Genomic DNA, 24,485 nt, shown 5'->3' with positions numbered 1-24,485 from the left:
GTCAATCCTTTAATCGCTTACTATTTTAAAGCTACAATATACACCCAATGAAATGGAGTAAATTACATTCACCTATATTCCACCAAATTTATCAAACCGTGACTTTAGTTACTGTGTCAATGCTAAGGTGATCAACATAATATTCAAATAGCAATGGTATATATGGAATTTACGGAATTACTTTGTTTGCATAAGGAAACAATACTTTGATTTGTCATTATAAAATAAGTGACTGGAATAAAATAAGTGACTGGAATAAAATAAGTGACTGGAAAGAGAAAACTCCCAAGGCAAAGGATTTAAAAATATATATATAAAAAAACACATTTTATTTACAAATCATAAATATCACTTGGATGTCCGTGCTCTTTGAGAAGGTGCGGTTTGGGAGCCAGAACCAGAGCTGTTCCTCTGCCCCAGTGCGGTGGTTTGTTCGGCACTGTGATGTTTCCTCATGTGTCGCACCAGCAGCTGGCGGTCTGGTGTGGAATACTGGCACAGGTGACAAGGGAATGACTCTCCTGTGTGATGACGCCGTGAATGGAGGTCTAAGCTCTTCTTCTGGATGCTGAAGCAAAACGCAGAGGACTATTCTTAGCTAGAGATGTTGTATGAAATAAGTGTAGTCTGTCGTCTTTATGACAGGCGAGTGCATGTACCTGCTGTATGGACAGTACTGGCAGCAGTAAGGCTTTTCTTGTGTGTGCGTCCTTGAGTGTCGGCGCAGAGAGCTTCTGTCAATAGAAGCATAGGAACACTGCGAACACTTGTATGGCTTCTCACCTAAAGCAAAAAGAAAAACAAATCACGAGAATTCTCACACTCAGGCAGTGCAATGTCATGGCAACTGTTCTATGAGAACCAGTCTTTTGAAAGGAATTCCATTAAGCTTTAAATCTCTGCATGTCACCATGAGCCGTGTTTCTCCATATATTTGCTCCATTTCTAATTAAAGTAGCGTGGGAAAGTCATTTAATGGCCTGGCTCTGATAATAATAATTTCTGTTTAGTTACCAGGAATAATAAAGGAGAGATGGACAAGATGCGTCACTAATACTATCATTCCGAAAACAATGATCTATTGCCACTGCAAGATTCATATATATATATATATATATATATATAAAAAGAAGAGTTTAATATTAAAAGATGATATCTATAATGTGCTTGAAACTGCACCTGTGTGGACGCGGAGGTGCTGTTTGAGTGAGGCTTTGAGACGAGTGCAGTAGTGGCAGTGTGGGCACTTAAATGGCTTATCTCCTTGATGAATGCCCATGTGACGCCGCATGGTCAACTTGGTAGAAAACTTCCTGTAAAGAGATAGACAGAGGTAAATTGTAGAAAACTGACAATCAAAAGTTATCGCAAAAGAAAAGGAAAGGCATGTTAAGCATGATTATTCTAGATATAACTTTTTTATTTTATTTATCTTATTTAAGATTTTATTCATACTTTTATTCAAGCAAGGACACATTAAATTGATCAAAAATTTGACATTTATAATGTTACAAAAGATTTCCATTTCAAATAAATGCTGTTCTTTGAACCTTTTATTTGTCACATAATAACAATCCTTTGAACAGTAGTGTCTGCACTATAATAATATACGACCACATTAAGATGCTACACTTCAATAACAGTCTCTTTGTCAAGATAATATAGCAAGGAAAGAAATGATTCTCGTACTTGTCACAGAGGTTGCAGCAGAACTCTTTACGTCTGGAAACAGTGAGTCCAACAGATGTCTCACCCTTCAGTTGAACCACTCTGTCCTTTCCTCCTTCTTTGCTCTTTTCCCTTCCTGCAACCATGGTTTTCAACCTCTTCTTCCTAACCTGGGACCATGACTCTGGCTTCATTCCTCTGAGGCATTCTGGGTATTTGGTGGATGAGTTAAGTTGCTGGTTTTCTCTGAGTACAGGCAAAGTCGGTTTCAGCAGTCTGACAGTCTCACCAAATACTCTTTAAAGCAGTGGTTCTCAACCTTTTTGGCTCCAAGACCCCTGTCGTCCACAATCATTTTTGAATATATTAAATCTACGGACACACTTGTTTCTGTAAATTTCAGGATTCCATAAGTTTCAAGAGCCGAATGTTCTTCAGGGTTCCCAGTCTTGTTAACCAATGAATTTGTATGATTTTCTTTTCATTAATTTGGGGTTTACTTAATAAAGATTAAGGATGAGGTTAATATTTTTAACAAATATTTAATAAAGATTAAGGATGAGATTAATATTTTATACATTTTTATTTCTACCCGATGATAACACAAGATACTTACATACTGTGAGAAATCTGTTTTTCTTGATCAGCCTGTTTGTGTTGAGTGTGAATATGCTTCAGGGTTTTCTTCCATGACTTCTCTAAAAAATAAATTAAAAAAGATATAAGAAACAGCAAAACTCAACAGAAATACAGAGCAAGACAAAGAAAAGAGCTATGAAATGTTTCAAATTATTAAACATTTTAAAGTTTATGATTTTAGGTGTCTGAGACAAAAAAGACTTTATCCAATATTTAATTAAAACGAAATTTCTAATTGAATGTTACGGGTCTGGATAAAATAAATATTATAACGCAAGTTAAAAAGAACAAACACTGCTATTGTGATTATGCTTTGGATCACAACCAAGTTTTAGGTTAAATCTAGCCCATCAATTCAGCAAAGATTTTGATCTGTACATCCTGCCAATACACATATTAACAAAATACTAGTTATTTCAAAACTTACAATTCTTATACTGGGGTCAAGTCTTTCAAAATGTGCACTCCAACATATAGCTTGTCACACCTGTATATAGCATACAGTAAATAATTTGTACCTTTGAAATCACAGTGTAAGCATTTAAATCCTTCTTGAAAATGACATTGTTGGTGTATTTCCCACTCCTTCCCTGAGTGACACCATTCCAGGCACAGAGAACACTGCACCAACCCTCCAGACTCAGATCGACAGTGATGTCGCTGATTATGCCTTTCTTCATGTGCTTCACAAGAATCAGCTCTCCTAAATGTCCTGGGGCAAATACTACATTTATGCCTCTTTGAGCCTTTTCTTTTTCCATGTCCCCTCCAGTGTTGCTCCATATCAACCCACTCCTCTGATTCGCAACCGCAGCGAGGGCATCTGAAGCCTTGGTCTCCACTATGGCATTTTAGGTGCACCTCTAGCATGCTACGACTGGATGCAACTGTCTGGCAGAGGATACAGGCCAATCCGCCATCCTCCTCCTCAGACGGCTTCTGCATTTCAGCATCCATGCAGGGATCTCCAGCATCCTGCTCACCTTCTGGATGGGATAGGCTTTTTGTTGAATTTGCAGACTGAGGTGGACACTTAGTGCTTGAGATTCTGCACAACCCAAGAGTCATGAGATGAGCCGACTGGGCCATTTCCTCATCCTGAACTTCTGTGTCCATTCCACTGTTCAAAGGAACAGCCAGATCTGTGCCAGTATCCTCTAGCTGAAACACAGTTTCCTCCTCGCTGTCCTCATCATGCCTACCCTCCTCAAAGAGTGTGCTCACCTTCAAAAAACAAAAGTTTACAAGTAAATTCTCTAATATTTCAAACTAAATTAAAGGAATAGTCCACCCTAAAATGTGAATTCTGTCATAATTTACTTCTTGTTCCAAACCTGTATGACTTTCTTATGTGGAACATGAAGATATTTTGAAGAATGTTGGTAACCAAACCGTTTTGGTTCCCATTGAACTGAAACTGTTTGGTTACCAATATCCTTAAAAGGATCTTCTTTTATGTTCCACAGAAGAAAGTCCATCACACAGGTTTGGAACAACATGAGGGTGAGTAAATTATGACAGAATTTAAATTTTTGGATGGACTATCATGGCAGGAATCTTTATAGTCACCTCACAAGTTTGTGCCACATGCAAGTTGCCATCAGAGTTGGAGCCCAGGCCAATGTCACATGACCGTGGGCTGATGTTTTGAAACATGCCGTACATCGGGAGGAGGAAAGACATACGCTCCATGTCCATCTGATCCTCGTTGCTTTTTGAGCCAGAATGGAGGTCGCTCTCTAGGTCGTATGGAGAGCTGTTATGGTTGACCTCATCTTCATCAACAACCCTCATTCCTACGCCCAAACTCTCCTCATCCTCTTTCTCCAGACATGGCAGATGGGGGCATGGGGACACTGGATCATGTCTTTCCATGACATGATGGCTAATCTTGGCTTTTTGGTTGCTGGTAAATTGACAGACTCTACATCGGTATACTTCAACTAAGAAAGCTTCCACTAAAGAGGACACATGAGCTTCAATGCCTTCGGCTGAGCTGCAGTAGAGACTGGAAGTGACATTTTCTTCTGCAATTCGAAGGGTTACTGGTTGAACATCTTGATATTCATCTTTAAACCCACCCATTCTAGGAAACATTAGATGAGGAAAATAGATCAGTTAGTCATTATACGGTCATGTAAATGATCCTAAGTACGAAATATTTATTGTTAATTAATGTTAAATGAAGATGAAGATGCTTAATTCGTGGTTGTGGCCAAATTATTGCACCAAGTGAGAGTGACAAATAGAAACAGGTCTTTAATTTTCCCGTTCAACATCACTTAAATTACCTTTCTCCCATTCTGATGTTTCTGTTATTTTTGAAAGATCCAGCTGTGCTGAATTGTTTGACGAAGATAGTAGATTCACAGTCTGACTGTGATACCAGTAACGTTACTACTAACTTCAAAATAAACAATCAAACTGTCTTCCAAATATTAATTTAAAAGGTTCTGATTAGATATTTGCGAACAGGTGTACCTAATAAAGTGTCCGGTTATATGTGTAAAGGATGTGTAAATTATGTACGTACCTGCATCAAAAGAGTGGTTTCTTTAAATGACGTAGCTTGTGCTGCGGAAGCAAACCTGCGGTTTAGGGACCACGGCGTAATTACAATCCACAGCATAGAATGTGACATTTGCCATATTTTTCTCTGTACTGACAAAATTAAACGTTGTTTTCGTGCTCGACACTAATATACAACTATTTTAAGTGTGTAGGCAAAATAGTGAACACTAAATCGATGACAACTGTTCGTAGACAAGACATTTTCTAAGATCCCTTCGTTCGTCAGCGTTTAATACACACTGCGCATGCGGTGTTTGGTAAAGAATGACCCAATGAACTTAACCGATTAGTGTGTCGATTCAGTGATTCAGTCAGTTCAGTTAAAATTTCCCTTTGCGGATAGCCACTTTATAATGTATAGTGAGAGGAAAATGTTAAAACCCTTTTAAATTAAAATTTGGAAGACAAGTTGATTGTTTATTTTAAAGTTATAGATGGTATCAAAGCCAGACTGAATTATGAATCGACTCTTTTTTTTTTCAAACAACTCACTCAGCACAGCAGGATATATCAAGATGGCGAACACGGACGCATTAGCCAAAACAATAGCGACGGATTATGTGTAAGTTACACCATTACGGACTTTATATCGCATTATTTTGGTATTTAGATATTTAAATAAAAGTTATATGTATTGAAAATGAAAACGTTTCCGTACAACTGGTCTGACATGCAGTTTTTAGTCAATATCTGTTAACACTTCTGTCCGTCTCTGGTCGACGTAAACCAGCTGTGTTTTTCTATATACTTTAACGTTTAAACCAACAACAATGAAACATTAGTCTTGAATACCTTCTAATTTTAGACATTTATCATAATACATCCTAGAAAACCAGGCTATATCTTTGTTGTGCTTGTTGGAAAGTAGATTAATATCATAGTACTATTCTCTACTCTTTTCCAGGGATGATATGGAGAGCTCTGACAGCGTGGATGAAAATGAACATGTATCCGGTGAAGATGGAGCTAGAAAAGCAAATAACATGGACTTCGCTAGGGTGGAAAGACACAAGAGAAAGAAACACAAACATCGAAGCAAGCACAGAAAACATAAATATCCCTCACCAGATGAGAAGGACCACAAACACAAGTACAAACACAAAAATAAGCGGAAACACAGAGACTCATTCCATGATGATAAAAACTGTTCTGCTGGCTATGAAGGTACTGTCATCTCTCCAAAGCGATCCAGATTTGATGACCTTGCTGCTCTGGAGGATCTGGAGAAACAGAGGGCCATGATTCAAGCAGAGCTTGATAATGAGCTAATGGAAGGGGCTGTGCAATCAGGTATGGGACTGATATTACAGGGTTATAACTCCGATTCAGAGGAGGATGGCGAGGTCCAGGAGGCTGTGCAAAATGGTGAACAACAGAGACAAGATCTCAATGACTATGTAATGGCTAAGGGACATGCTGAAAGATCTCGACAGGATTGCATAGATGATGACCATTTTTATTCTCTGCTGGAAGGCAGAAGCACGTCTGATGAGATGTCAGTCCAGGCTCATAAATCAGAAATTAGAGTTAGTAAGGCTGAGTTAGATGTTAATATCTGTGAGAGGCCTAGTGGTCCCAGCCAGGCGAGGGAGCAGAGACGATCCCTAAGCATTGAGAGATCTAAAGACGGTGGTCAGAGGTCCAAATCTCCTGTGAAGTCCAAGGGATTGCCATCAACCAACAAAAAATCAGCTACACGACCCGAAGAGCAAATTGTAGACCACAGATCCTCAGCGAGAAGGAGCAAATCTAGATCTAAAGAAAGAAACACCAACTTGCTAGAAGCTGACAGGGAGAGAGACAAGAAATCAGAAAAGGCACCCTTAAAAGAAGCCTCATCAGGAAAAGAGAATCGATCTCCTAGCAGAAAACAAGATCCAGAACAGCACAGCCCGTCTGTGCGTCCCAGGGGCCTCCGCTCACCGGAACGCTTCCCTGTTGTGCAGAGCACAGACCGGGCATCCAGACCGGATAGATCTTCATGCCAAAACAGATCTCCTCCAAGGAGAGGGCGATCTTGGTCGGTTGAGCGGAGACGGAGAGAAGAAGAGCGTCAGAGACTCCCCAATGACAGGTTATTTTTCTTTCTTGCTCTGTTCATTTAAATCTTTGATAGAAACGATTGTCATTGCTCTAACTTTTCAAGCTGGCTAGAATTCCACCATACATTTTTTGTAATGGCATCTGTATTCAATCAGTGTTGTTATTGTTTAATAAAACTAAATCTATAACTATTAAAAATATTTTTTTGTTAATTAAAAATTTGCAATAAAATCAAATCTAAATATTAGATGATAAAAAATATTAATATAAATGAAAAGGTAATGAATAAATACTGTAATAGTATTTAAATAATAATAAAAATATTCATAAATTATATATATTAGTTTATAAACACATTGTTATTATTACTAATATTGTTTATATGAATGTTCCTTGTTACCCAAAAATATTTTATTTAATTTTTTGTACTCGTTTTCATACTTTTTTGTTGTACTCACAGGATGCGATCTCGTGATGAGGTAGGGGGCCATAGAGAGGAGAGTCCTTGTCTGAGCTCCAGACGAAGGTTAAACCACTCGCCTCTCAGACGAAGGTCCCGTTCTCCCAGAAGACGAAGCAGCAGGTCTCCTTTCAGATACAGGTGACTGGTGTACTGTAGCTTTTAAATCTGCAACTCCTCATTTCGAGGATACAGCTATCCAAGAGGCTTACAAATTTTGGTGAGCTGAAAATCGGAGAGCTTTCTGTCCCTCCATTGACAGCTACACAACTACCACTTTGACGCTTCAAAAAGTTCATAAGAGATCATAAAACGAATCCATATGAATTGAGCGGTTTATTAAAAAAAATTCTGAAGAGACACGATTGCTTTATATGATAAACAGATTTTATTCACATAAAATATATATAAACACTCATAAACTCAGACATCAGTTGTGGTAAATGGAAGCTAAAGCTTGTTCGTTTGAACCAAAATTAGGTTCATTATATGTTACACAGCACGTTTGAGCTTCCTCAAGAGGTTTGTTCTCGTGCATCAAGCAGGTTCGGTTGAGCTTCTGTTGTATGTTTGCTGATTAATGTTTATATGTGAATAAAAGCCTAAATTAAATCTGTTCATCATATAAAGGGGATCAAGTCTCTTCAGAAAATCTGGACTAAACCGCTCGATTCAAATGGATTAGTTTTACACAGAATGTGTAAAGCAGATGATTTACCCCTACTGTGATTAAGCCCCAAAGTTGTGTGTTTCTTTCTGAAATGCCCTTTTTAATCTCTCAGTAGCATTAAAACTGCATTAATACTGTGTGGATCTAGGGAGCGTGACAGGATGGAGCGCAGACAGCAGATGCGTTCAGGATCACAGGATAGGCGGAGGAGAAGGAGCAGGGAAAGAGAGGACATGTTTAAGGGCAGTCTGTCTGAAGGAATGAAGGCTGAGCAGGAGGACTCAGATGATGAAGTGTGAGTATTAAGGAAAATTATGTTTTGCTTCAATGTTGTTGATCATATTTGGTTTAAAAACGAATTCTTCAATCTGTGTCTAGGATTGAGGATTATGACGTTGATGAAGAGGACGAGGAGGCTTTGATAGAGCAGAGGAGGCTTCAGCGCTTGGCCATCATGCAGGTCAGAATATTTTTAATTTATGCTATGGCTTTTACTTTGTTTTAGACATACACTAATGTTTGGGGTCAATAAGATTTTTTGGAGGGGAGAGAAATTTCCCTTCAGCCGTGACTTAATGGTTAGAGAGTCAGACTGGTAAGCCGAAGGTTGTTGGTTCAATTCTCAATATTGGCAGGAGATGACTGAGGTGCCCCTGAGCAAGGCACCTAACCCCCAATTGCCCACCACTCCGTGTGTGTGTCTGTTTTTTTCAGTTTTTCCATCACAGGTTTCATTCATGTATTAAAATAGAAAACAGTTTTTTTTTTTATATATCTTACCGACTCCAAACATTTGTAGTATATAATGTGATTGTATTTGTAATATGTCCTGTACAGAAATATAAGCCTGAGAATGAGGACAGTAACATGTCAGGACTCTCAGATCACGGCAGTCCTCAGAGTAGCACTCGCAGCCGGTCGCCGTCACCTGATGACATCCTTGAGCGTGTGGCTGCTGATGTCAAAGCCTATGAGCAAGAGAACCTGGACACATTTGAGGATAATGTGAAGGCGAAGCATAGTCTAGTCTCTCAAGAAAAAACAGGTATGTCATCTGCAAAATAACCTTTAATTAAACATGTAGATGTCCTTTCCACTTAATGTTTTACACAACAAAGAAGTTGATATTGATTGACAAACGTTTAAAATGATGTATAATCATTTGAGATAAAGACTTCAGTCAAATCAGTGGTTTAGTCCATTATTTTCATTATAAACAAAAAATATTGCCTTAGAATTAAATAAAATACTGAATGGATTGCTACTTCTGTGGAGTGATTTACTCCAAGTCTGAGCGAACTCTCTGCTCCTCACCACGGGGCTTCTCAGGTGCTGCGAGCAAATCACTCCACCCAAGTAGCAGTGCTTTGCCTTCTGAGAATATAGTTCCCAGTATGTATACGGTTAGAAGATGGCTGTGTCTCATGTGACCTTGTTATTTGTACACACTGTGACTATACAAATCACAACATGTAAATAGGAAAATGTTGGTGTTATTTTGTCACTTATTGGGAGCAGTATGCTAGATGGAGCCGTTTACCTCTAGTATTGTGCTAAGCTAGGCTAGCGGTGGATGCGTCAGACAGAGTTACGGCACGCACCGAGATGAGAAGGGTATGTAGGGACTTATCTAACTCTGGGGGATACGGTGAATAAGCTAAAGTCCCAAAAAGTCGGTGTGTTCCTTTAAAGAATACATGAAAAGAACATTTCAGCAATCACACTGGTAACTTCTATAACAAAGTAAAATCTCACAAGCCTAGAGAAGTCATTCAACTCGTGATATTTAGAAGGAAATATATTGATTAATACCTTGATTATAATCACTCATTAGATATATATTGAAGCCAGCCTGGGTTTCCCCATGCTGCCTTGCGCGCAGCGCGATTTTATCAAAGTCTTCAGTATAAAGTCCAAAACGGCTCTCATATTAGTTGTTTAGAAAGAAGAGAAAATGGTCATTAAAATATGAGACATGAAACATTCACTCTAATGTAATGCAAGGTGGTCTGATACATTATTAGAGATTCTACGTTCTTTTCATTGCATCATTGTTCTTTTTCTTTAGGTGCTAATCTGAAAAAGCCAGCAGCCCCTGATATGTTCACAGAGTCAGATGACATGTTCGCTGCTTACTTTGACGTGAGTAGCCAAGTTCCTGCTTTCCGTTGTATAGGTCAGTGGCTTTGCAAGCCCCAGAATTTGATTGAATTTGTCCATGTAAGGGGATCTCTACAGGTAGAGTTGCATAGTCCTGTGCAAGCTGTTGTTTCTGTTCTGGAAACTTTGTTCAAAGCTTTTTTTTTTTTGAAGTGGGTAATCTGACTCTGTGGTGCTCACTGGATCTCGAGGCCTCTCAGACTTTGAAATGGTCTCTTACGGTGTCAGTCACTCATTCATGAATGAACGTTTTAATCAACTCTCTGAATTCAGTTGTGTTGACTGACAATTCCACATCTAATCTCTCTCCGCAGAGTGCCAGGTTACGAGCCGCAGGCATTGGAAAGGACTTTAAGGAGAACCCAAGTCTGAGAGATAACTGGACAGATGCAGAGGGCTATTACCGTGAGTTTGTCTTGTAGCAAATGCTGTATTTAAATCTGTAGAATCCATCTTAAAAGAGAAAATCAAAAACGTGATTGTTCTTTTAATGTATTCAGGTGTGAACATTGGCGAGGTGTTGGACAAACGGTACGGGGTGTATGGCTACACTGGACAGGGTGTCTTTAGTAATGTTATCCGAGCCAGAGACTTGCCCCGAGCCAATCAGGAAGTGGCAGTGAAAATAATACGCAACAATGAGATGATGTAAGACGCTTCCCTTAAAAGCTGAATGCTTAGCCTTTAAACATTTCTGTCTGGTACAGTTGGATTTCTTAACCAACACCATACATTGCGATTTGATATGTCTAATTGTGTTGTAAAGATTTATTTAGACAAGAAATTAGATTTAGAGTAGATGTGGATTTGGTCTTCATGTGACCGAAGCCCTTGGTTTGTCCCACAGGCAAAAGACGGGCCTCAAAGAGTTGGAGTTTCTGAAAAAACTGAACGACGCCGATGCAGATGATAAGTTCCACTGCTTGCGGCTATTTAGACACTTTTATCACAAGCAACATCTGTGTCTGGTGTTCGAACCACTCAGGTACATAGTCAACAAGAATCTATGCATGTGAATCTATCAAGGCAGCTTGAGTTCTTTTATTAAAGCAACTCTCTTGTTTTCTTGCTTTAGCATGAACCTGCGGGAGGTGTTGAGGAAGTATGGCAAGGACGTTGGGCTTCACATCAAGGCTGTGCGCTCGTACAGCCAGCAGCTTTTCCTGGCCCTCAAACTCCTCAAACGCTGCTACATTCTGCATGCTGACATCAAACCTGACAACATTCTGGTGGGTCACATTTAGAGGTCGACCGATATGGTTTTTTTCAGGCCGATGCCGATCTTTTGAAATCCGGGTCGGCCGATGGCCGATTAATGCTGCCGATTTATTTTGGCCGATTATGTGCTTGTTTTTAACCTCTATTTGAAAGATAAAATATAACACAAATAATTACTTAAGATAGACAAGATTTCTCAACAAAAACATTTATTGAACACTTGACCAATCTGCACTTGTTGTGACCTTGAGATGTGTTTGGTAATTGTACCTGAATGAATTGAAAATGTATTTGCTACATTTCAGATTAATATATTTGTTTTCCTTAAAATTTTAATTAACAGTAACTTAAACACTTTGCAGTTTGAATGATGTCTTGTAAACAAAATGACGGAGTATGTTTTTATGTTTCCACTGTTCGATCGCATCCGCGCCTCACACACACACACACACACACACACATATATAAGTAAACACTTTGCGACTTTAAACACACGCGACTTTTCGATCGCGCCCGCGCCCCTCTCCCTCTCCCGAGTCTCCCTCTCTCTCTCCCACACACACACACCATATTCCAGCATTGCAATCTTTACATCGCAGCCTGCTTCAGAGCTAAGGCGGAGCTACAGATTAGGTGTCCCCAAAGAACCCGCGTATCTAACAGTAGTTCCGCATTACATGAATTAATTTGCACGCGAGTTTGATTTATTTTTATACCATTTTATATTTATTTACCTCCGTGTAAATTTATACACCGAACCGTGACGCCCGTACCGTTTCGGTTCAATACGAATACATGTTCCACCCCTAGTCTACAGTGAAACAGTCACACATTACACTGTTTGGCCAGCATTTTAACCGTGTTTAATCCAGCTACTAGCTAACAGTAACGTTATGCTAAAGTTAACTGCTGACTAGCGTCACGTTTCTAACGTCCGTTTTCAGAGCATCCAAGAGAAGCACAGGCATAACAGTAGCACCGAAATGAAGCACAGAAATACGCATTGATATTCGGTCCGGTAAATAACGGTTGTTAAGGCACCAGTGCCGTATTAGCACCGGGTCTGTCTGTAGCTACCCAACCCTAGCGACGACGCTAGCAAAGCAAAGCCAGTCCTTCACTAACCTATGGCCACTTTTTTATTACTTATTTCTCTGCATTGAGTGACAACCCTCTCAAATATAAGACACACAAAACAGAACAAATGAAAGTATCAGATTCTCTGTCTGTAATTGCAAAATTCTTGCTTACTTATTGTGACATGATAGCAACCCTTCTGCTGTGCTAATGCAACCTCAACTACGCTATCAATATCCAAAGTAGCCGAACGTCATGTCGCCTATTCATATTTTTTCTCGAAGTTGGCAGTAACATATCAAAAGGTTTTAATTAAATATAAAGGAGTTTTCTCCAAGGAACTTAGCTCCTTCCTTAGGCACTGGATGAGGTCTGCTCACTCTGCTGGAGAATGACTCTAGGCGCAGTGTGCGTCGAACACGTGTTCCACAACAACAACAACAACAACAACAACAACAACACTAGGCTGCCCACAGATGCGCCCGCCTAATAATCGGCTTGATATACTGGATATTGGCCGATGCCGATTATGTTAAAAAATGCATAAAATCGGCCGATTAATCGTCCGACCGATTAATCGGTCGACCCCTAGTCACATTCTCTTTCTGTAAATATTGGACTCTAGCTTTCATTTCTGCCTTATAAGATGAATGTATTTGACTCTCCCTGAAGGTGAACGAATCCAAGACCATCCTCAAGTTGTGTGACTTTGGCTCAGCGTCTCACGTTTCTGACAATGACATAACACCATATCTGGTCAGCCGTTTCTACAGGGCACCTGAGATCGGTAAGTGTGCTGTGAATTGAACTAAGAAAGCAACTGTACCTAATTAAAACAAACTTAAATGAAATTAAACCATCTTAGTGCATTGAATGTGAATCTGTTTTTTTAGAGTTTTAAAGCGTTTTTCTTCCTCTTTTTGCAGTAATTGGAAATTCATACGATTATGGAATCGATATGTGGTCTGTAGGCTGTACTCTATATGAGCTTTACACCGGAAAAATCCTTTTTCCTGGAAAGACAAATAACCACATGCTAAAACTTGCCATGGACCTGAAAGGAAAATTGCCTAATAAAGTAAGAATTCATTTACAGTACATATAATATTAGGAATTAAGGAAAATTTGAACCAAACATACTAAAAACTGACCAAAATATTATTTAATATTCACAGATGATCAGGAAGGGTTTGTTCAAGGACCAGCACTTTGACCAAAACTTGAACTTTTTGTACACTGAGGTTGATAAGGTCACTGAGAGGGTAAGTGTTATATATTCCATTCACGTTCATTTTGTTTTGTTTTTGACCTAATAACTAGGGCTTCATGATTTGGGGGGAAAAAAATCATCTTGCAATTTTACTGAAAGTTTTTTTTATTATTATTTTAGCTTCCATTTTGTTGACAACATACCATTTATAAGCACTTCTAATTTGAATTTTGGCAAGATGGTTGGCACATGTTATGCTCACAAATGCATATTATATGCAGAGACGAGTGTGTGTGGAGCATCTGCCTGAGTGTAAAGGAAAATGACTGCGCTTTACTCTGAAAAACACAGTGCATATTATTATTATTATTATTATTTAATTAAATTGTAGCCTTTTCAATTTGATAATCTCACTAAGCCATTTTGTGAATTCAGTTTTAATTCCAATTAATTGTGCAGGAAAAGATCACGATCATGAGCACCATTAACCCAACTAAGGACCTGTCGATTGACATGGTGGGTCGCCAGGCACTACCAGAGGACCAGCGAAAGAAGGTATTTCAGCTCAAAGATATGTTGGACCAGATCCTGATGCTGGACCCTGCCAAGCGGATCACCATCAACCAGGCATTACAGCATCCTTTCATCCAGGAGAGGATATGATCAGCAGCATACCTCAGAGACTCGTGATGGTTTTGTATCTGCAGATATGACTCAGACAACAAAAGACATTTGCATATTTTATTGCCATGCTATTTTATTTTCATTTCTGATTCATAGTAGTTTTTAGCGCAGGACAAACTCAATATTTACTTTGATTATTTTTTTATTATTATTTTAGATGACCTACAATGCACCCCATCAAATGTAAAGAGTAAATTCTTTCAAGATAATCTATATTGTTCCGATTTCATGCTTCATACACAGCTTCTTGTAGCAGCTAAAATGATATTGCCAGATATATTTGATATTACGATCAAGGTTCAGAATGTAAGAATATCCATCTTTGTGCTAAGTTTGCACACCTTATATTTTGTATAATTCTAGAATTTGATGTAAACCAAATATTACTCAACCACCAAGGACTGTTTAGAGTGTGACATGAGTCAGGCCAGCATAAATGCTGTCTATATCCACCCTCCCTTAGGTGTGAGAGTGAGAACGCAACCTGGCGTGCAGGCCCGGCATGCCCCTTGCCCTAGGTGTGTTTCTGCTGAATCTGAGGTCTTGGGTCCTGCTTGACCTGGTCTGCAGGGAAAGCCTCCTCTGTAAAGGCAGGTTGTACACCTCTATTGGTACACTGAAGGTAAGCTAACCCTTCCAAAACAAACGGCATCATTTTGCACTCTTTTCAAGCCCAAAATAAAGCGTCATCGGGCCCTTTTGGCTTCTGCTTTTTAAAAAAAGTAATTGAGAAATGGATGCCTATTAAAACCTTTTGTCTCCCTGTTGCTCTGTTCCAAAGCCTAGTGAGGCATCATAGATATGCAATTTATTACCATTCAAATGTTTGGGGTTGGAATACTTTTTTTTTTTTTTTTTTTTATAAGCATTCAAGCATTTGATCAAAATAAAAAACTGTAACATTGTGAATTACTACATTTTAAAATAAAAAGCAGTTGTGCTGCTTAATATTTCTTTGTAGAAACCTTTTTTCTAGATTCTTGATGAATATAAAGTTAAAAAGAACAGCATTTATTTGAAATTATAAATATTTCAGAACTTTATAAATGTCTTAACTGTTACTTTCGATCAGTTGGACGCATACATTTAAAATTTACATTTACTGACCCCATACTATTGCTCAATTAAAAAAAGTGTAAAATAATAAAAAAAACAGACTGCTGCCTAAAATAGACATTGAGGTAGCTCACTAGGTTTTGAAACAGAGCTTCTGTTGTGGTTTCTCACAGAGACAAGACAGTCAGAATGAATGAAAAGACTGACAGTTGCTGTCTCAAAAATGGTTGGCACCGTTTATGGTTGACATTGAGGGTAAGAGTGAATCCAAGTATTTGCAATGGACCAAGCACCTTCAGTGTACTGCCTCCGATAGACATACCTCACCTTTTTCAGAGTTGTCACACTTGTCATAGTTTTTGTATAAACTATTGAGTGCTTTTCAATATGCATGAGAATATGTATGGTTTCCAATGCACTACTGTACAACTCTGGTGTGTTTTTCGCTACGTGTAGACAATTTAGATGTCTTTTTCTGTGACTGTTCTCGTGTTTGTGACCATGTTGTCTTTTGATACAGGGGTTTTCCTGCTCTGATCTATGAATCTGCTTGTTACAAGCGGTAATTGCTTCTTTATTCATATCTCAATTCCTTTAAGATACACCGGTCATAAAGTATAGCTCATGCTGGAAGAATTACCTGTTATCTTTTGCAAAGTCTGTCCTGCATGAAAATGGAATAATTTGAATTTATTGTAAATTCACATTATTTGTCATTAAACAACATAAAATAAAGATGTTTTGTGGAGCAAAAAACGCAAATTTATACTTCCCACAAGTTGTCTGTCTTTCAAGTTAATCTTAACGCTGTAAAAACATAATTCAGCGTCTTAGGAACCTTATGGTGGGTTTTGTTTCATCGACACTAACTGCTGTTTGTGCTATTTCTCCCATTGTTTCTTTGTGTTCGAGTATATTCTCTGGCCAATGGAGACACGTCTGTCCATCATCCTCCTGCCTGCCTCTGCTTTCAAAGGGACGAGACCTCTTCAAGGCCCTTTATCCAGGTCATTCCTAAAGGCATGTTTAGATCCAACACAAAGCAAAGCTCTGATTAGAAATAAACGGCTAGTTCAGAGCTGATGCGTACGGGATTTATGTTCCCATCTCATCTGTAGCATCACTAAATCTCTTTTTTATTATTTTTTTTATTTTTGAAAATCTTTTTTGGCTTGAGCTGTAGATCTGTACAGTGATAATTTCTGTCAAGGACCACAAATATGATAAGGGCCCCTTTCTAAAATATAGAGGCAGCTATATATTTTCATATATTAAAACCCTTGTATATTGCATGTGAAATGAAATGTGATGTTATAATGAAAACATACTATACAGTCAGGTGAAAAAGAAAGTACACCCGTTTGAATTCTATGGTTTTACGTATCAGGACATAAATAATCGTCTGGTCATTAGCCGGTCTTAAAATAACCTGTGTCCTAAACGACATATTACACTGTGTCATTATTTATTTAACAAAAATAAAGCCAAAAAGGTGAAGCCATGTGTGACAAACTAAGTACACCCTATGATTTAATTGCTTGTAGAACCACCATTAGCAGTAATAACTTGTAGTAATTTTCTAAATGACTTTCAGTCTCTCATATCATTGTGGAGGAATTTTGGCCCGTTCTTCTTTACAACGTTGCTTCAGTTCATTGAGGTTTGTAGGCATCTGTTGGGAAATCAGCATTTCAATTGGGTTGAGGTTTGGGCCAGTACAACACCTTGATTCTTTTCTTTTTCAGCCATTCTGTTGTAGATTTGCTGGTTTCCTTGGCATCATTGTCCTGTTGCATGCACGTTCTGACCTTGGGGTGAATTTGGTCACGCTTGTAGATGATCAATTAATCAAAGACATTTGATTAGCAGCGCCTGACTGCTACTTACCCTCTTAATTCCTATGAAAGCAGTAAAGGGTGCACTTATTTGTCACACATGGCGTCTTCATTTTTGCCTAGTTTTTGTTAAATAAACCATGACGGTGGTTAATCTGAGGTTGTACTGTACCTGCCAATGGCCAGATAATAATTTTTTTTATGTCCTGATATGTAAAATCATAGAATTCAAAAGGGTGTACTTTCTTTTTCACATGACTGTATATATATACATCCACAAGTAATTACCCAAGTTTAGTCCAAATATTCCAAGATAATTTTGATAGCCCTAAAATAAAATCACATTTTATAACACATTTTTCTGTACTTTTATCAATTCTATCTGCCAGCATTATTATTGGTCTGATCACAGAATAAACTGTCCATATTCAGCTTCATGAAAACCTTCCATTCACTTTAGTTCGGTGTGAACCACAGAGGTTTGTTCCTGGAATTTTTTTTAATCCAAGACCTAAATTGACTAATTTAGTCACTTTGTGTGGCAGCTGATAATTGTGTATTTCCCCAGGATATTTCAAGAACGTGTGCTTTATGTAATGTCCCAAGATACTGCTATATTTATTCTCTGTATTGTAGGTGCTGTCTGATAAAGAAGACTCTTTAAGGAAATCTCATCTGGAAAAAGGTTTCTGTTTTAGCGAGAGCTCTTAATGAGAATTAAGCTGTTGATTTTAAGTTGACTACAGTATTAGCCTTTAAACAATTTGACAAAGTTACAGATACTGTTGTTGTTAGTTTTCTCAAATCATTTGTCCACATCCAAATGTATTTATGCAATATAACACTTTTATATCTACATTTGCAAATTATAAGCAATTTATATTTGAATATATATATATATATATGAGACATATACAGACCCTTTCCAAAAAAATTGAATATCATGGAAAAGTTTCAAGTATTTAGTTGTTTATTTGTACATAATTTGGGCTTCCAGCTCATAAAACCCTAGAGAACAGGATTTCAAAAAATTTGAATATTACATGAAATCACACAGTAATTACACAGTAATACCATGGTCATTGAACCAGGTTTTGGTTCTTTTGGCAGTGTGGGCAGGTGCAAATCCTGCTGGAAAAGGAAGGAAGCATGAAGTGCTCTGAAAATGTCCTGGTAGACGGCTGCGTTGACTCTGGATTTAATAAAGCACAGTGGACCAAAGTCCTCTTTTCTGATGAGAGCAAATTTTGCATCTCATTTGGAAACCAAGGTCCCAGACTCTGGAGGAAGAATGGAGAGGCACACAATCCAAGATGCTTGAAGTCCAGTGTGAAGTTTCCACAGTCTGTGTTGGTTTGGAGAGCCATGTCATCGGCTGGTTTTGGTCCACGGTGTTGGTCCACTGTGCTGTCCACTCAACGCAGCCGTCTACCAGGACATTTTCAGAGCACTTCATGCAGCAGACAAGCTTTATGGAGATGCTGACTTCATTTTCCAGAAGGATTTGCACCTGCCCACACTGCCAAAAGAACCAAAACCTGGTTCAATGACCATGGTATTACTGTGTAATTACTGTGTGATTTCATGTAATATTAAAAAAATTTGAAATCCTGTTTTCGTGGGTTTTATGAGCTGGAAGCCCAAATTATGTACAAATAAACAACTAAATACTTGAAATCGTTTAAGTTGTGGGCCCTGAATCTATGGAAGTTTAACGTTTTGAATAGAATTATGGAAATAAATCAACTTTTCCATGATATTCACATTTTTTGGAAAGGGTCTGTATATATATGAAGAGTTCAGATGCAAAAGCCTCTAAGTGCCATCTGAATTTTTCTTCTAGAATGATCATTTTTATCAAGCTTGTATATTTAAGTTCAGAAATTTTACTTAAATGACAATTAATAGGTAATTTTCATTGCCATTTAAGTGAATTTACTGAACCTAAATATACAAGCTTGATAAAAATGATCATTCTAGAAGAAAATTTCAGATGGCACTTAGAGGCTTTTGCATCTGAACTCTTCATATATATATATATATATATATATATATATATATATATATATATATATTCCTCACAAATTAAATTATTGGCTCAACAAACATAAGTTTCAATTTGGTATTACACATTCTAAATTTATCAACCGAAAGGTAATGCTTTTCCTTTTTATGAAATGCATGTTTGCATGTCACCCACAAAAGTGACCTTTACTTTAAACCACAACTAACCATTTTCAATTCTATTTTCAGGGTAAGTGTTAAAGTTTTCCCTACTGTCAATGTGACTCCAAGTGTGTGAAAGATCCTGATGGCCAGCTGCTTCCCTACTCTATTATTGAAGTGCCTTTCAAGAGCTCATCTCCTCATCCACCCTTGGGGGAAATGATCTACATCCGTGCACAATAAAAACAATGTGTTCGTTTTGTCACATTATATAGCCAATATTGTCTGAATATTAATAAATGGTGAATTTTAAAATGACTTATCTAGTTTCAATTCATTTTTACGTAGCATTTTGATATATTGATAACACTGTAGTAGTTCGTTCTGCTGCTGTTTTTTATTTATTTTTTAACTGAGGGAAAATTCAAGGTTATTTTCTGTGGTAACTGACAACATGCCACATATATTGTTGATGGAGCTTAACTTGTATTTAATTTGGAACATTAAATACAGTGACATGCACAGTTAATAACACACTGTCAATCTTCAAGCTTAAAACCCTTTCAAGATAATTATATCATGTCTTCCTAACAGGAACACTAGTCTATTCAGAGGAAGTCTTCTGAGGCTTTGGCATGCCTTTCTTTGTGGGTTTGCATCTCTTGAAGCTATTTGGACTATTGCATTTTGGTGACATACTCGAATGAACGTTACGATCATGAACAAGGGCATCAGTCTTTAATTTGACCTCACCAGAGTGTGGCTTCTTGGGTAAAGCTGGTGGTTGCTGAAATCTAATCCACACCTTCCCAGCATTTGGCGAGGGACGATTTCGATGCATAGACTTTAAATGAGAGCTTGAAGAAAGTGTGAGTTTTGTTACTTCTTTTAAAATTGAATTACTGCCTTTAGTCCTCAAGTGTTTTGTCTGAGAATAAGGGCTTTCCACCTGTCTCGGACGATTGTCGCTTCGCACCAAAGCAGTTGCTGGACGAGATCTGACTGCCTTTCCTTGTTCTTTCTGTATAGTTGCAGTCTGAAGTTTCTCCATCTTTATCATGCGTGCCGCCATAGCTGCAAGACAAGGGTCGGTTAAACAAACGTTGTGCTGGCTCTCCAAATCATCCGCTCTGGATAGCAACTGACTAAAGTCGAGGTCTTTGAGTGGAAATGGGAGAACCTCAGGATAAACTTGCTCTCCTTCTCCAGTCTCTGTAGATTCTAGATCTCTATCAAATGAGTCTGGCCTCAGGTCCAATTCTACTGGAGTTTCCCATTTTAGTACAGGGATATTGTCTTTCTCTTGATCAGAGAGGTCACTGTTTTCAGACTCAACCGACACCTGGCTGGAGGGCTGTTTTGATGCATTTGCTTCAAGAGGTTCATTACTGCAACTCCTACAGTGAGAATCGCTGATTGTCTTGATCTCATCTGGTCCTTCGTCCCTAGAAGAAACAATGCAGCTCACCTGTATGGGGTGAATTTCCAGTGCTGGTCTGGTTTCTACCTCAGGGCTATGTTCAGAAATGTGTTCTTGTGTATCCCAGAGGATTGGAGGCTGAAGACCAAGCCTCTGCCATCTGTGTGACAGCATCCTTAACTGTGTTTTATGATGTTGCTTCAAGCTGAAGAAAATAATTTGTACAAAAGCAATTATAAAATAAATATTTCTCTAGATGCCATTTAACCTCTTCAATTGATATCCAAGCATTGTCGCATGGAGTATCAGTTCCAGGTTGCCAAAATGTGAGCAGTCTAGTGTTGCAGCATGAAACAAAGCAACATTCAGTTCAACAAAAGGTTAAGATTCCTGGCAAACACAGCAAGCCTCTGTGCCAAGTCCTGATCTACATTTCTAATATACCGGTACTCATTTTTCTAAGACCTAGATTTTAAACGCAAAGTGTTAAACATATCTGTAGGTAATAGAGAATCTATAGCATTAATACTGCCACTGCCCGGGTCATTACTAATTACTGAATTGATTGATTTTCCAAAACACTCAGATGAGTATATCTGGCTGGCAATACCAGATGGGTTAGTAAGAAGTCAGTATCTACTTACACCTGGGATGATTTTGTTTGGCTGCAACAGGTGGTTGGTTCCTGTGCCATACAGGCATTGGAAATGCAGGCTGCTAAAGATACCTGCAAAATGCATTTAAATATACAATGGCTTAACATGGAAAAAAAGCAGTCAGTCAAGTTAAAGCTTTTTGTTCAAAATTAACTCAATTTAAATAATCAAGTAGTCAATAGTCAATACACATTCAATGCTTCTTCCAAAACATGCTTTTGTCCAACCCTTATACACTATCCAGAGGGCCAAAAGTTACATAGTGTACTTTTAAGTATTTACATACAAATTATTTACAAATATAATTGTTACTGAATGTCACAAAACTTTAAAACTAACTTCACTTTTATTAAGTATTTTTAACCAGTTGGTCTTGAGGTAAATTTTAATGGATGGCAAACATCACATTAACTATCCACATCTTCCACTTAAAGCATGACAACCATATAGTGTCCAGACATTTTTTGTTATTCATTTTGAACAATATTTATTTATTTAAAAAAAATAATAATCAAAAATGATATAAACAGAATAATACTCATGTTACACTGGCAGCTCATGTAACTTCATAAGCAGCAGAAACACTATCATGATACCTGTTGTGCGTTCACTACCACAGACATGTGCAGACTTTCCAGTTGATGTACTAACAGTAATGTAGACGTCCTGTGAACACAGAATATTCAGACAAGAGTGTCAATAGAAAAAGGATATGTCATCTAAAGTTACCTCTCTAGACACCATAGTAATATGTAATATGAAATATCTTTTACAGAGATATTTGTTTATTAATAATTGAAACTTTTTGTTGGTAGTGAAGTTTCTAAGTTTAAAACAAAAACAAGTCATTTGCAACACTCCAGTTGATGACTATGATACGATATAGGCTCCACAAAGGTTTTGTTTCTTTTAGGTCCAATATAAGAATAAACTCCTTACCTTATATTACTCTTCCGACGAAGAGGCACAAAGACAAGTTGTCTAGCTAAAACATCCCTTCAAGTCTGCAGTGCAACTATGAAAAGTGTATCGTAGACGTGCACTCACCTCCAAGTGGTGACGTGCGATCTTCCCGAAACCTGCTCTGGACCCGCCGGTTACACTAAAATGAAACATAAGCCAAATTCACTGGACAAGTAAAGATAGTCCTCTAGTCAGTTATGCTCCACGAAGACACCATTCAAACTTTGGATTTTAAGATAATTTCTGTAAGGTTTTCAAGAAACCAGAAAGTACCCCACTGATACTTTCTAAACGCTTGGCAGGTAAATCATCATGACGCCACGCCAATATTTGCATACTTAAATGTGATTGGTTTTTATGTCTTCTTCTATTTACATATTAGATTGAGATTGTTTCCTCATTTACATCTATTTAACTTTATTTTTTCATATCCTCCTGGGACCCAGGAATCCTCCTGGGACCCTTATTGTCCTCTGTAGTGGACATTATATTTCAGTGAATTTCTCTGACACCATACATGCCACAGTTATAAAGTAAAGAGCTTGTAAAGAGCACATTCAGGGATTTTCAGAGATACCAAATGTTTGGAAGTTTCACTGTGGAAACTGTCTTTCCTTGTTCTTTAAAAGTAGGCTAACTGACATTAATTTAGTGATCAAATTTAACACTCCACATATTTGTGGAAATATGATAATATTTGATAATTATCATTTAAATCGGACTATTTTTTAAATAAATCAACATCTCAGCAAATGTTATGGGTTTTTTAATTAAAATATGACTTTCTGTTATGAAACAGGATATCGATTTCATACATGTCCACTGTAGAGGACACATGGACTTAAATAATGTTCATTAGGCATTTTTGGAGACATTAAGAATAGAAATAAGAAACAACAAGAAATTATATTTCAATAGGCTATTCCTATGAAATATTAGATATTATTAGTCAAGTCACATTTATTTATATAGCTTTTTTTACGATACAGATTGTTTCAAAGCAGCTTTACAGAGGTAACAGGAAAATAATGCAAAAAAGGTTGTTTCCAGAAGAAAATAGTGTCACAGTCCAGCTTAAGTAAGTTCAGTGATGTTTCATTTTTGTTTAAAAAAAAGTTATTAATTTAGTTCATTTATATATATATATATATATATATATATATATATATATATATATATATATATAGCCGCTCTGGAGTAAACCGTGATGTCATCGTCCAGCTCAGGTCAGTTCTTGTATAATAGTGGCAATGCAGGCAGATCAATATTACTGTTGAATTTTAAATTTAATGTTAAATTTAATGTCCCCAACTTAGCAAGCCAAGCCAATGGCAACAAAGGTGGAAAAAGGTGACAGTGGCAAGGAACCAAAACTCCATCAGGTGGCAGAATGGAGAAAAAAACCAAGGGAGAACCCAGGCTCAGTTGGGGGGCCAGTTCTCCTCTGGCCAATGAACAAACAGTAGGCTATATGATTATGATTCAGGCAACATTATAGGTCAGAAGTCAGATTAGTTTGGAACAATCAGAATATTATCCAGTTCTAAATCTGGTTTAAGATCAGAGTCATCACACCGGGATGGAGACGGGTTTGTTGAGGATCAGTGCCGATGGCTGTCGTGTCGATGAGGCCTTCACAGGGGAGAGTCTAGTTGACACAATCTCTGCTGACACTTCAGGGATGCGTTGTGGTCGTGTCAAGGTGCAGGTCCTCCATCTGCAGGTGCACTGCCTAATGCGATACTGATGGTTGCATAGTTACATTTTCTCTCTAATATGATCAATCTTGTAAGTAAAGAAGTTCATAAAGTCATTACTGCTCTGCTCTTTGGAAACTTCAGAAGTAGAAGCTTTATTTCTTGTTAATTTAGCCACTGTGTCAAATAAATACCTAGGGTTTTGTTTGTTTTCTTCTAAGAGAGTAAAAAAATAAGCAGATCTAGCAGTTTTTAAGGCTTTTCTGTACGCAATCGTGCTCTCTCTCCATGA

The 24,485-nt window shown here is 37.9% G+C and overlaps 3 protein-coding genes across 8 annotated transcripts; 1 reads left to right on the top strand and 2 right to left on the bottom strand.

The window, feature by feature from the left end:
* Positions 1-346: 346 nt before the first annotated feature.
* Positions 347-5,093, bottom strand: LOC309500866 (uncharacterized protein). The gene is made up of 8 exons (XM_082172655.1): positions 4,841-5,093; positions 3,877-4,393; positions 2,826-3,531; positions 2,285-2,366; positions 1,690-1,914; positions 1,180-1,313; positions 660-783; positions 347-568 (listed from the first exon to the last, which is right to left on the bottom strand). Exons 2-8 carry the CDS (start codon positions 4,390-4,392, stop codon positions 349-351), a joined length of 2,007 nt encoding a protein of 668 aa, XP_082028781.1. The 5' UTR covers position 4,393; positions 4,841-5,093; the 3' UTR covers positions 347-348.
* A 98-nt stretch (positions 5,094-5,191) lies between these two features.
* Positions 5,192-19,775, top strand: prpf4ba (pre-mRNA processing factor 4Ba). 5 transcript variants are annotated; one of them, XR_014206713.1, is made up of 17 exons: positions 5,192-5,440; positions 5,783-6,952; positions 7,382-7,522; positions 8,200-8,346; positions 8,430-8,511; positions 8,889-9,096; positions 10,120-10,193; positions 10,526-10,616; positions 10,712-10,859; positions 11,059-11,196; positions 11,287-11,440; positions 13,179-13,293; positions 13,433-13,584; positions 13,682-13,768; positions 14,176-16,476; positions 17,928-17,976; positions 19,545-19,775. XR_014206713.1 is itself a non-coding variant. In XM_082172621.1 (15 exons), the coding sequence occupies exons 1-15, from the start codon at positions 5,337-5,339 to the stop codon at positions 14,377-14,379; spliced, it is 3,015 nt and encodes a 1,004-aa protein (XP_082028747.1). In that variant the 5' UTR covers positions 5,192-5,336; the 3' UTR covers positions 14,380-19,775. The 5 variants fall into 5 exon arrangements, 1 of the variants encoding a protein (XP_082028747.1); XR_014206712.1 differs by having other exon boundaries at positions 14,176-14,990; positions 15,977-19,775; XR_014206714.1 differs by having other exon boundaries at positions 17,928-19,775.
* Positions 14,444-23,195, bottom strand: LOC309500886 (uncharacterized protein). 2 transcript variants are annotated; one of them, XM_082172706.1, is made up of 4 exons: positions 22,581-23,195; positions 22,130-22,356; positions 21,522-21,604; positions 14,444-21,082 (listed from the first exon to the last, which is right to left on the bottom strand). In XM_082172706.1, exons 2-4 carry the CDS (start codon positions 22,154-22,156, stop codon positions 20,062-20,064), a joined length of 1,131 nt encoding a protein of 376 aa, XP_082028832.1. In that variant the 5' UTR covers positions 22,157-22,356; positions 22,581-23,195; the 3' UTR covers positions 14,444-20,061. The 2 variants fall into 2 exon arrangements, with proteins under 2 accessions (XP_082028832.1, XP_082028831.1); XM_082172705.1 differs by having other exon boundaries at positions 22,130-22,199.
* Positions 23,196-24,485: the final 1,290 nt, after the last annotated feature.

Source organism: Leuciscus leuciscus, assembly GCF_965113295.1.
Source record: "Leuciscus leuciscus genome assembly, chromosome: 6".
In the NCBI taxonomy this organism is placed as follows: Eukaryota; Metazoa; Chordata; class Actinopteri; order Cypriniformes; family Leuciscidae; genus Leuciscus; species Leuciscus leuciscus.
The sequence above is the reverse complement of the archived record's forward strand: the minus strand, read 5'-3'. Positions and strand labels throughout refer to the sequence as shown.

What these genes read in the sequence shown, in the direction of transcription:
- LOC309500866 (XM_082172655.1), bottom strand. Translation starts at nt 4,392, where the DNA reads ATGGGTGGGTTTAAAGATGAATATCAAGATGTTCAACCAGTAACCCTT. An exon ending in TGCTGCAACCTCTGTGACAA is followed by an intron (nt 1,314 to 1,689) that starts GTACGAGAATCA and finishes ATCTCTTTACAG; the next exon opens with GAAGTTTTCTACCAAGTTGA. An exon ending in CAGTACTGTCCATACAGCAG is followed by an intron (nt 569 to 659) that starts GTACATGCACTC and finishes GTTTTGCTTCAG; the next exon opens with CATCCAGAAGAAGAGCTTAG.
- LOC309500886 (XM_082172706.1), bottom strand. Translation starts at nt 22,156, where the DNA reads ATGTCTGTGGTAGTGAACGCACAACAG. An exon ending in TGGTAGTGAACGCACAACAG is followed by an intron (nt 21,605 to 22,129) that starts GTATCATGATAG and finishes TGCATTTTGCAG; the next exon opens with GTATCTTTAGCAGCCTGCAT. An exon ending in CAAACAAAATCATCCCAGGT is followed by an intron (nt 21,083 to 21,521) that starts GTAAGTAGATAC and finishes TATTTTCTTCAG; the next exon opens with CTTGAAGCAACATCATAAAA.
- prpf4ba (XM_082172621.1), top strand. Translation starts at nt 5,337, where the DNA reads ATGAATCGACTCTTTTTTTTTTCAAACAACTCACTCAGCACAGCAGGA. An exon ending in TGTTCGCTGCTTACTTTGAC is followed by an intron (nt 10,194 to 10,525) that starts GTGAGTAGCCAA and finishes CTCTCTCCGCAG; the next exon opens with AGTGCCAGGTTACGAGCCGC. An exon ending in ATACGCAACAATGAGATGAT is followed by an intron (nt 10,860 to 11,058) that starts GTAAGACGCTTC and finishes TTTGTCCCACAG; the next exon opens with GCAAAAGACGGGCCTCAAAG.